General features: G+C 46.0%; 1 protein-coding gene across 1 annotated transcript in view; it reads right to left on the bottom strand.

Moving 5' to 3' along the window:
- Positions 1–12,500, bottom strand: part of LOC136681729 (exostosin-1a) — a 25,260-nt gene that overhangs the window by 7,950 nt on the left and 4,810 nt on the right. The window contains 2 exon segments of the mRNA XM_066658705.1: positions 9,888–9,983; positions 10,391–10,509. Of these exon segments, the coding sequence (XP_066514802.1) occupies positions 9,888–9,983; positions 10,391–10,509 (215 nt within the window).

Below are 12,500 nucleotides of genomic sequence, written 5' to 3'. Positions count from 1 at the left end.
GAAGTCCGTTTAAAATCAACCAAGCAGCTAGTAATCTTTAGTAACTAGTAATCTACTAATAACTAAGCATCGACTAGGTACTAGCAAACAACCAGGTGCTAATAATACACTAGTAACTGGTAATCGGCTAGTAGCTAGTTATACCTAGTAGCTAAGAATTAACTAGTAGTGATTAGTCAACAGTTAGATGTAGCTCATGATCCATTAGTAGCTAGGAATGAACTATTAGCTAGTAATAAATATTATCCAAGAATTGACTAGTAGCTAATAATCTACTAATAATTAAGCACTGACTCTGAGCTAATTATACGCGAGTAACTAATTGGCTAGTAGCTAATTATAAACTAGTTGCAAAGAATGAATTAGTAGTGGTTAATCAACACTTAGAAGTAGCTCATGATCCACTCGTTATCGTTACAATTATATAGCGCCTTTCTAGATAGCCAACTAGTATCAAGAACTAGTACCCCACTAGTAGCTAGGAATCAACTATTAGCTAGTGATAAATATTACCCAAGACTTGACTAGTAGATAATAATCAACTAATAACCATGATTCACTAGTAATAAGAATCATGTATTGGCTAATAATCAACTTGTAGCTATGATTATCAGCTCGTTATCAAATATAAACTAGTAATTGATGTGTATCTAAAACTGTCATTGACTTGGAGCCTGTAATGTACTAGTTGTTAGTAATCGACTAGTAACTAGTCATGGACTAATTATATTAATATGACTAAGAGGTGGGTGGCACGGTGGTGCAGCAGCTGAAAGGTGTGGGTTCGAGTCCCGCTCCGGGTGACTGTCTGTGAGGAGTGTGGTGTGTTCTCTCTGTGTCTGCGTGGGTTTCCTCCGGGTCACTGTCTGTGAGGTGTGTGGTGTGTTCTCCTTGTGTCTGCGTGGGTTTCCTCCAGGTAACTGTCTGTGAGGAGTGTGGTGTGTTCTCTCTGTGTCTGTGTGGGTTTCCTCCGGGTGACTGTCTGTGAGGAGTGTGGTGTGTTCTCTCTGTGTCTGCGTGGGTTTCCTCCGGGTGACTGTCTGTGAAGAGTGTGGTGTGTTCTCTCTGTGTCTGCGTGGGTTTCCTCCAGGTGACTGTCTGTGAGGAGTGTGGTGTGTTCTCCCTGTGTCTGCGTGGGTTTCCTCCGGGTGACTGTCTGTGAGGAGTGTGGTGTGTTCTCCCTGTGTCTGCGTGGGTTTCCTCCAGGTAACTGTCTGTGAGGAGTGTGGTGTGTTCTCTCTGTGTCTGTGTGGGTTTCCTCCGGGTCACTGTCTGTGAGGAGTGTGGTGTGTTCTCCTTGTGTCTGCGTGGGTTTCCTCCAGGTAACTGTCTGTGAGGAGTGTGGTGTGTTCTCTCTGTGTCTGTGTGGGTTTCCTCCGGGTGACTGTCTGTGAGGAGTGTGGTGTGTTCTCTCTGTGTCTGCGTGGGTTTCCTCCGGGTGACTGTCTGTGAAGAGTGTGGTGTGTTCTCTCTGTGTCTGCGTGGGTTTCCTCCGGGTCACTGTCTGTGAGGAGTGTGGTGTGTTCTCCCTGTGTCTGCGTGGGTTTCCTCCAGGTAACTGTCTGTGAGGAGTGTGGTGTGTTCTCTCTGTGTCTGCGTGGGTTTCCTCCGGGTCACTGTCTGTGAGGAGTGTGGTGTGTTCTCCCTGTGTCTGCGTGGGTTTCCTCCAGGTAACTGTCTGTGAGGAGTGTGGTGTGTTCTCTCTGTGTCTGCGTGGGTTTCCTCCGGGTGACTGTCTGTGAGGAGTGTGGTGTGTTCTCCCTGTGTCTGCGTGGGTTTCCTCCAGGTAACTGTCTGTGAGGAGTGTGGTGTGTTCTCCCTGTGTCTGTGTGGGTTTCCTCCGGGTGACTGTCTGTGAGGAGTGTGGTGTGTTCTCTCTGTGTCTGCGTGGGTTTCCTCCGGGTGACTGTCTGTGAAGAGTGTGGTGTGTTCTCTCTGTGTCTGCGTGGGTTTCCTCCGGGTGACTGTCTGTGAGGAGTGTGGTGTGTTCTCCCTGTGTCTGCGTGGGTTTCCTCCAGGTAACTGTCTGTGAGGAGTGTGGTGTGTTCTCTCTGTGTCTGCGTGGGTTTCCTCCGGGTGACTGTCTGTGAGGAGTGTGGTGTGTTCTCCCTGTGTCTGCGTGGGTTTCCTCCAGGTAACTGTCTGTGAGGAGTGTGGTGTGTTCTCTCTGTGTCTGTGTGGGTTTCCTCCGGGTGACTGTCTGTGAGGAGTGTGGTGTGTTCTCTCTGTGTCTGCGTGGGTTTCCTCCGGGTGACTGTCTGTGAAGAGTGTGGTGTGTTCTCTCTGTGTCTGCGTGGGTTTCCTCCGGGTGACTGTCTGTGAGGAGTGTGGTGTGTTCTCCCTGTGTCTGCGTGGGTTTCCTCCGGGTGACTGTCTGTGAGGAGTGTGGTGTGTTCTCCCTGTGTCTGCGTGGGTTTCCTCCGGGTGACTGTCTGTGAAGAGTGTGGTGTGTTCTCTCTGTATCTGCGTGGGTTTCCTCCGGGTGACTGTCTGTGAAGAGTGTGGTGTGTTCTCTCTGTGTCTGCGTGGGTTTCCTCCGGGTGACTGTCTGTGAGGAGTGTGGTGTGTTCTCCCTGTGTCTGCGTGGGTTTCCTCCGGGTGACTGTCTGTGAGGAGTGTGGTGTGTTCTCCCTGTGTCTGGGTGGGTTTCCTCCGGTGTTCCCGCTTTGCACTCAGTGATTCCAGGTAGGCTCCGGACCCATTGCGACCCTGAACTAGATAAGGGTTAAAGATAATGACTGAATCATATCTCCGTTTATACTTTGTAGAACAAAAGTGAACACAGGACACACAGCCTATACCTTCAGCTGAAACTGTCAGCAGTGCTGAGCGTGGAGAGGTTTGATCAGTGAACTTTTGACGCCCCCTACAGGGTGTACCACCCACTTACCCAGTTAATCCCTACAAGGTGAGAGACTAATGAGCGTGAATTGGAAATAGTGGTTGAGTGAAAGAGTGGGACGTGAAATATTCTTGGCAAGAACATAGAGGGCGAACGACATGCACATACATTTGTCTGGTTCTCTCTCACTCTCTCTCTCTCTCTCTCTCCATTCTCCATCTCTCTCTTTCTAGCAAGTCTATTAGTAATGAAACATGTTTACGCGGTAGTCATTAACCCCTTTAGTGAAGAGGGTCGAGTGTGAAAGCGAATGAAGCAAGCGTTCGTGTCGTATCCACCACAGCGGCTAAAATAATTAGCGCACAATTCCTCTGTTTCTACACTCACCCTCCATTTCCTCAGCTCCCCCGACCGCACAGGAGCACTTTGTAGTTCTACAGTTACCGACTGTACTCCAGCTGTTGCTCTGCAAACCTTGCTTGCCCCATTTCACCTTCAATGGTCAGGACCCCCAAGGGAGGAGCAGTCTCAGCGCTGCAGTGACACTGACGGGGTGGTGGTGTGTTAGTGTGTGTTGTGCTGGTGTAGAGTGGATCAGACACAGCAGTGCTGCTGGAGTTTTTAAACCCTGTGTTTCCCCGCTGAGGAACAGGGGGAAAGGGGCTGGCAAAGTATGCAGAGCAACGGGTGGAGTACAGTCTGTAGTTATAGAACCACAAAGTGCTCCTGTGTGGTCAGTGGAGCTGAGAGAATGGACAGTGAGGGTAGAAACAAGGAGGAGGTCAATAATGTTATGGCTGGTTGGTGTGTATTGTCTCTGAGGCTGGTTGTAATCCAGTGGCTGAGGTGTGTTCTCCGTGTTGAAGGTTCTCAGTCTTCATTAAGTCCATCGCAGGCCTGGGGAAATATCCTGGTCTTAAGATCAGAGCGGCAGCGCAGAGGAACGGCTCTCTGGAGCGAGGAGGAAAGGAAAGTTGAAGGAGAGACTGCACTTTTTTTGCAGCTTAGAGCTCTTCTCAGTTTGACACATTATTTTTAGCAGGGATTTTTCACATCAACGAAACAAAGTGCTTCTACCAGTTAAACACTGACTCCTAGTCGGTCACTAGTTGGTGACAAATCCATAGTCCATTAATAGCTACGTGTAGTTTACTAACCACAGCAGAGGTGCCATAGAAGAACCACATTTGGGTTCATAAAGGAACTCTTTTTCTGATGCAATTAAATGGGTTAAGAACCTTAAGATCAAGTGATGGACTTTGAAACCTTTAAATGGTTCTTTACACTCACACATTCCTTAATCAATCATGGTTCTTTATGGAATCGAACGTGGTTCTTCTATGGCATCGCTCAAAGAACCCTGGAGGGGGCGCCAGTCCTTAACAGGGAAACACTCTCACACACTCACACCTACGGACACTTTTGAGTCTCCAATCCACCTACCAATGTGTGTTTTTGGAGCACCCGGAGGAAACCCACGCAGACACAGGGAGAACACACCACACTCCTCACAGACAGTCACCCGGAGGAAACCCACGCAGACACAGGGAGAACACACCACACTCCTCACAGTCAGTCACCCGGAGGAAACCCACGCAGACACAGGGAGAACACACCACACTCCTCACAGACAGTCACCCGGAGCAGGACTCGAACCCACAACCTCCAGGACCCTGGAGCTGAGTGACTGTGACTGCTGCCCAATGTGAGTAAAAGTGTGCAGAATGGGACGGGACCGGCGCTTTGTATATTTTAATATTGCAATCATTTGTTGTTTTATAAAGTAACTGACAAAAGAGCCATTAGTAGAAAATGAATACAGTAAAGAGTGAGACAGTGAGAGAGAGAGAGAGAGAGAGAGAGAGCAAAGGAGAGCGATGGCTGAAAAAATCTATACAACGCTCGGGAATAGTAAACATTGTTTAATGTGGCGAAATCAGAAGTAAACAAACTTGGCCAAAGCCAAGAGTCCTAAGGGCGACATGAATCTAATTTTATCTTTGGCTCTCGAGAAATATTTACACGAGATGTTGGACCACTGCAGTGAGGTCATTCAGCCAAAAAACCTTCTGTAAGGTCATGGGCAGATGTTGGTTGATTAGATCTGGATCATTAAGCCCTCTGTGGCTCCCCCTAGAGGCGTCCAGTGATGGTGGGCTCTATTTTCCTTCAGCTGACATGAGGCATTGGGCCTAACAGGGCACTATACATCACAGGGCATCACACACTCACCCAGTCACTCACCTGTAATTTCACACACTCACCCAATCATTCACACATTCACTCAGTCACTCACCTGTAATTTCACACACTCACCCAATCATTCACACATTCACCCAGTCACTCACCTGTAATTTCACACACTCACCCAGTCACTCACCTGTAATTTCACACACTCACCCAATCATTCACACATTCACTAAGTCACTCACCTGTAATTTCACACTCTCACCCAATCATTCACACATTCACCCAGTCACTCACCTGTAATTTCACACACTCACCCAATCATTCACACACTCACTCAGTCACTCACCTGTAATTTCACACACTCACCCAATCATCCACACATTCACCCAGTCACTCACCTGTAATTTCACACACTCACCCAATCATCCACACACTCACCCAGTCACACCTGTAATTTCACACACTCACCCAATCATTCACACACTCACTCAGTCACTCACCTGTAATTTCACACACTCACCCAATCATCCACACACTCACCCAGTCGCACCTGTAATTTCACACACTCACCCAATCATTCACACACTCACCCAGTCACTCCTGTAATTTCACACACTCACCCAATCATTCACAAACTCACTCATTCACTCACCTGTAATTTCACACACTCACCCAATCATTCACACATTCACTCAGTCACTCACCTGTAATTTCACACACTCACCCAATCATTCACACACTCACCCAGTCACTCACCTGTAATTTCACACACTCACCCAATAATTCACACATTCACTCAGTCACTCACCTGTAATTTCACACACTCACCCAATCATTCACACATTCACCCAGTCACTCACCTGTAATTTCACACACTCACCCAATCATTCACACACTCACTCAGTCACTCACCTGTAATTTCACACACTCACCCAGTCACTCGCCTGTAATTTAATACACTCACCCAATCATTCACACATTCACCCAGTCACTCACCTGTAATTTCACACACTCACCCATTCGCTCACACCTGTGATTTCACACACTCACCCAGTCACTCACCTTTAAATTTACACACTCACCCAATCATTCACACATTCACCCAGTCACTCACCTGTAATTTCACACACTCACCCAGTCACTTACCTGTAATTTCACACACTCACAGTCATTCACACACTCACCCTGTCACTCACATCTGTGGGCAGTTTCACACAGTCACTCCATCTACCAACATGTGTGTTTGGACTGTGGGAATTTGCCACAGCATCTGGAGGAAACCCACACAGACACAGAGAGAACACACTACACATCAGTTCTAGGTAAACACAGTGAGCACAGAACCGTTCCACACCCCACTATCCATCGATCCTCTGGTTAAAGTCCCACAGGCCTCTCCATGTTTACTCACTTCAGCCAATAGGGGCTCGAGGGAAGCCCGGGTCTAATTATGGCATCGGATCTTAATTAAAGGACCTGAGTCATTTAAACAGCTTAATTTACATAAACGTAATAAGCCAATGAGCACCTGCCGTGCGGAGGAATTTGTTCTGGTGTTAGATTGTTTAACTCTGAATGAGTCGAGGGAGTAATGTGGCGTGTGAATAAAGGGACTCTATTAGATTGACTCTGTACTGGAGCTGACTCGACAGATCTGAACGCAGCCAATGAATCAGTCCCAGTTTGGAGCAAACAGCTCATTAACATATCGTTTGAAAATCAGATGCCCCTTTATTTATCGGCATTGTTTATATACATTTATGTGAGAACATTATCTTTGAGTCACTGATTTTGATGAGTTATTATCATTAATAACATGTTAAGATCATATTAATTATAGAGTTATTACTACATGTGTGTTCTGTATTTACTTTTGTTTTATTCTCTCTCTCTCTCCATCTCTCTCTCTCTCTGTCTTTCTCTCTCTCTCTCTCCATCTCTCTCTCTCTCTTTCTCTCTCTCTCTCTGTCTTTCTCTCTCTCTCTCTCTCTCTCTCTCTCTCTCTCTCGCTCTCTCTCTTTCTCTTTCTCTCTGTCTTTCTCTCTCTCTCTCTGTCTGTCTCTCTCTCTCTCTCACACACACTCTCTCTCTTTCCATCTGTCTTTCTCTCTAACTCTCTCTCTCTCTGTCTCTCTATCTCTCTCACTCTCTCTCTCTCTCACACACTCTCTCTCTCTCTCTCTCTCTCTCTGTCTTTCTCTCTCTCTCTCTCTCTCTCTCACACTCTCTCTCTCTCTCTCTCTCTGTCTTTCTCTCTCTCTCTCTCCATCTCTCTCTCTCTCTTTCCATCTGTCTTTCTCTCTCTCTCTCTCTATCTCTCTCACTCTCTCTCTCTTTCTCTCTCTCTGGATGTGTTTTGACCGTAGTTCAGTTTTAACTGGCCCCAATGAGAGGTGATGTTTACTTTCCCAGCGGTCACTGTCTTAACAAAACACACACACACACACACACACACACACACACACACACACACACACACACACACAGTTTTCTATCCATAGAAAGAAAGAGTGATAGAGGAAGAGATGTGGTGAAAGAGAGATGATGAGGAGATGGAAGGAGAAATGGAGGGAAATAAAGAAAGGGGAAGAAGGGAGCAACAAGCAGAGAGAGAGAGAGAGAGAGAGAGAGGAAGAGAGAGAGAGAGAAACCTCTAATAACATACATGAATAATTAATCAGTTCATGCCAGTCCCACACATTACCCTTTACCCACAAGTCCCTCACACAAGCCGGAGGAATCTGATTGGTCAGATCCGAGTCCCTGACGACCAGTGTTTTGCATCCATCCAGAACCAATGACCAATGAGTTTTTATTGTGGATCATTGTTCCCGAGTTAAAGCTACTATTACATATGAGTGATTGTGTTTATTATTGTGTTTAATGAAAGCATACATTACATTCTCCAGTCGGGATAATAATACACTTATTAAAATCAGAGTCATTATGGAACCGCTGCTAATTAGATTCTAACCCAGCCATTACAGCGCTTTAGCTGAAATGTCACCGCCGTAATGAGTCTCCGAAAGTAATAAAGCTAGAAATGAACCGTCAGGGACACCAGGGAATCGTCCATGAGTGACCTTTGGTTGAATCGGGATCTGGAGAATCAGGAGACCAAGTCAACACCTGGAACACTTCGTCATGTTCCTCCACCTGTTCCTGAAGAGTGTCTGCACCACGGCAGGGAACACTGTCCTCCTGAGAGAGGCCACTCCCTTTAGGGAATACCGCAGGGTGATCTTAACCTGGGACAATGTTTACGAAGGTGGCACCATCCACAGGAACTTCAGGAACCCCCCAGGAGAACATCACCCAGAACATCACACTGCTTCCACAGACTCATGGTGACATCTCTTCCCCAGGGACACAGTGCACCCAGCTGATATTCCATCACCTCATGGTCCACTTCAGGTCAAATGACCATAGTAGGCGCTTTCAGTGTTGAACATGGCTGAGCATGGGGTCTTGTGGAACTACTCTGCTCCTCAACCAGGTGAATCAGGTCCTGGTTCTGGAAGCGGGTTCTTGTTTAGTGGTTGTTCTCTCGTGGTTCAGAGCCAGTCGAGTAGGGACTAAACCCTGGCGTGTGAACCTTGCAGAGCGCTGATCGTCCAGAGAGAGTCGTCACTCTACGCCACGCAACGCAGACGACCAGCACCAACTCTCCATCTGTAAAATCTCCAGCTGCAGCAGATATCACGTTTATTTTTATCCGACTCACGACGGCAGCTCGTAAAAGAGATTCAAACGCTCCTTGGATCGGTGGCCGACGAAAGTAAGGATACTGCAGCAAGGTCAGAACAACCTCTCACAAAAGTAAGGTCTTCAGGAACTGAACTAAAGGCCTCAAACAGTGGCAGCAAGTGACAACAGAATCAATCACATTTCACATAATGTAGAGAGAGCCAGAGAGAGACAGAGAATGAAAATTGCATCTTGGAGCTTCACACAAACACCCACACACAGCTGTGGAGATCTTACACACACACACACACACACACACACACACACACACACACACACACACACAGAGTGATATAAAGCTAAAGGTCAGTTTATTAAAATCTCTGAACACACAGTAAAAGAATAAAAGACAGAGAAGGCGGGAAGCTGCTGTTACAGGCCTCTCTCTCTCTCTCTCTCTCTCTCTCTCTCTCACTGTCAGTCTCTCTCTCACATTCTTTCTAGTTCTCTCTCTCTTTCTCTCTCTCTTGCTGTCAGTCTCTCTCTCTCACGGTCTCTCCTTCTTTTTCTCTCTCTCTCACGGTCTCTCTCTCTCATTCTCTCTCATTCTCTTACTCTCTCTCTCATTCTTTTTCTCATTCTCTCTCTCTTTCGTTCTTTCTCATTCTCTCTCCCTTTCTCCTTTCTTACCTCTCACTTTCAGCAGCCTCTCTTTCTCTCTCTCTCTCTCTCTCTCTCACTCTCTCTTTCTCTCACTGTCAGTCTCTCTCTCACATTCTTTCTAGTTCTCTCTCTCTCTCTCTCCTTTTTCTCTCTCTTGCTGTCTCTCTCTCTCTCTCACGGTCTCTCTCTCTCATCCTCTCTCCTTCTTTTTCTCTCTCTCTCACAGTCTCTCTCTCTCATTATCTCTCCCTCTCTTACTCTCTCTCTCATTCTTTTTCTCATTCTCTCTCTCTTTCGTTCTTTCTCATTCTCTCTCTCTCTCTCACTCTCACTCTCTTTCTCTTTCTCACACTCTTTCTCACTGCCTTTCTCTCTCTCTCTTTCTTTCCCTACCTCTCTCTCACTCCTTCTGTCACTCTCTCACGCTCTCTCTCTGTGTGTGTCTCTTTCTCTCTCTCTCTCTCTCTCTCTCTCTCTCTCTCTGTGTGTGTCTCTCTCTCTTTACCTTCCTCCCTCCCTCGATGACTGTAAGGGGGGCGGTGGTGGACGGCCACTTGTTTCTCGGGGGTGAAGGTTTGTCACAGTTCCACAGGATGATGATCTGGAACAGATTCCATTAAAAACCATCAGGAAACACAGGCTCATATTTACATCACATTTAACATTCAATAAACAACAGGAAGCGCTGCTCTAACGGGGACTTCATAAAACCGTGAGTCTGCCATTTATTAAATTCAGTGACTGTCTCCTTTTATTAGATGTTTTATGATAATTTGAGTAAACAGCTTCTGAAATACTGATATTCACTGTGCTCTGTGTGTGTTTATCACATTCACACACAGCTCTAATCAGACACAGGCTTTAATAACGGGCAGATTCTTTACGTTATTTACAGTAAACACACCGATGTTCATTAATAACACAGACTCATCTTTACATTCTGGTCTGATTCCTATCACTACTCCATTTACACACACACACACACACACACACACACACACACTCTACCTGTGTGCAAAACTTGGACTTGGCCACGGCGATGATGAGCTTGATAATGGGCTGCAGTGGAGACTGGAGAGGAGTCAGAGCCTGAATAACAGCTGTGAACTCCTGCAGAGGAGTCTTACCTACACACACACACACACACACACACAGATATAATAAAGACACACGAATCCCCAAATGCATCCAGCTCAGCAACACAGTCTAAGGTTATATTTATACACACACTTTAAAACACACCAGCTCTTTAAAGGAGAGAGGAAACAGAACGCGAGGCGGATGCTGACATAATCTACAGCACCAGTCAAAAGTTTGGACACACCTCCTCATCAGTGATTGGTGGAGTAGAGCTAGTCACTGTATAGAGCCCTGTGTCCAAACTTTTGACTGATACCGTACCTTCACAGAATGTGAACAAAGGAAGGTTTCATCAAACAAAGGAAACCCTCCCAACATTTGACCGGTTACTGGGGTAATTAGGTAGAAATGAGCATAAATATCATCTAACGTTTTCATAATGAACACAAGCGTGTGCTGACATCACCGTGACCTCCATCGTAATCTACACATGTGCTTTCCTTGTTCGAGAGAGTCGCTATATGACCACTCAGCTGTCCTTCTTATGCAAATGAGCATTATGCAAATGATCTGAGGAGTAACCAATCAGACTGTTGACATTGGGAGGATAGTCATGACCCTCTCGCTGCTGGGCTGCACGAGGAGGCGCAGTGTCTATGACGCACAGCAGTGAATCGCGTGAACCCTTGTGGAACACTTCCTAAGCTCCAGTGAATGAGTGAGTGAGTGAAGGTGTGAATGTGTGAGTGAGGGAGTGAAGGAGTTAGAGAGGAGTGTGGCAGTGCATAAGTGGGTGAGTGACTTATTGAATGTGTGACGTAATGAGATGGTGATTGAATGAGTGAGGGAATGAAGGAGTGAATGAATGAATGAGATGAATTACAGACTGAGCGAATGAGTGATTTGTTAATAAATGAGTGAAGGAGTGAATGCATGAGTCGGTTTGTAAGTAACTGAGTGACTGAATGAGTGTCAGTGAATGATTGAGGAAGTGAGTGACTGAGTGTTGGATTTAATGCATGAGTCACTTTATAAGTAGCTGAGTGAGTGACTGAGTGAACGAGTGTCAGTGAACGAGTGAAGAAGTGAGTGTGTGAGTGAATGAGTGAGAGAGTGAATGCACGAGTCGGTTTATATGTAACTAAATGAGTGAATGAGTGAACAAGTGTCAGTGAATGAGTGAGGAAGTGAGTGAATAAGTGAATGAATGTGAGAGTGAATGCACGAGTCGGTTTATACGTAACTGAGTGAGTGACTGAGTGAACGAGTGAAGGAGTGAGGAAGTGGGTAAATGAGTGAATGAATGAGAGAGTGAATGCATGAGTCAGTTTATACGTAATTTAGTGAGCGACTGAGTGAATTAGCGTCAGTGAATGAGTGAGGAAGTGAGTGAATGAGTGAATGAATGAGAGAGTGAATACATGAGTCGGTTAATATGTAATTGAGTGAGCGACTGAGTGAATGTGTGTCAGTGAATGAGTGTGGAAGTGAATGTGTGAGTGAATGAGTGAGGGAGTGAATACACAAGTCGGTTTATATGTAATTGAGTGAGTGACTGAGTGAACGATGTGAGTGAATGAGTGAGGAAGTGAGTGAATGAGTGAATGAATGAGAGAGTGAATTCACGAGTCGGTTTATGCTTAATTGAGTGAGTGAACGAGTGTCAGTGAATTAGTGAGGTAGTGAGTGAATGAGTGAATGAATGTGAGAGTGAATGCATGAGTCGGTTTATACATAACTGAGTGAGTGACTGAGTGAACGAGTGTCAGTGAATGAGTGAGGAAGTGGGTAAATGAGTGAATAAATGAGAGAGTGAATACATGAGTCGGTTAATATGTAATTGAGTGAGCGACTGAGTGAATGTGTGTCAGTGAATGAGTGAGTGAATGAGTGAGGGAGTGAATGCACAAGTCGGTTTATATGTAATTGAGTGAGTGACTGAGTGAACGATGTGAGTGAATGAGTGAGGAAGTGAATGAATGAGTGAATGAATGAGAGAGTGAATGCATGAGTCGGTTCATGCTTAATTGAGTGAGTG

This window comes from Hoplias malabaricus, unplaced genomic scaffold (genome assembly GCF_029633855.1).
Source record: "Hoplias malabaricus isolate fHopMal1 unplaced genomic scaffold, fHopMal1.hap1 scaffold_97, whole genome shotgun sequence".
In the NCBI taxonomy this organism is placed as follows: Eukaryota; Metazoa; Chordata; class Actinopteri; order Characiformes; family Erythrinidae; genus Hoplias; species Hoplias malabaricus.
The sequence above is the reverse complement of the archived record's forward strand: the minus strand, read 5'-3'. Positions and strand labels throughout refer to the sequence as shown.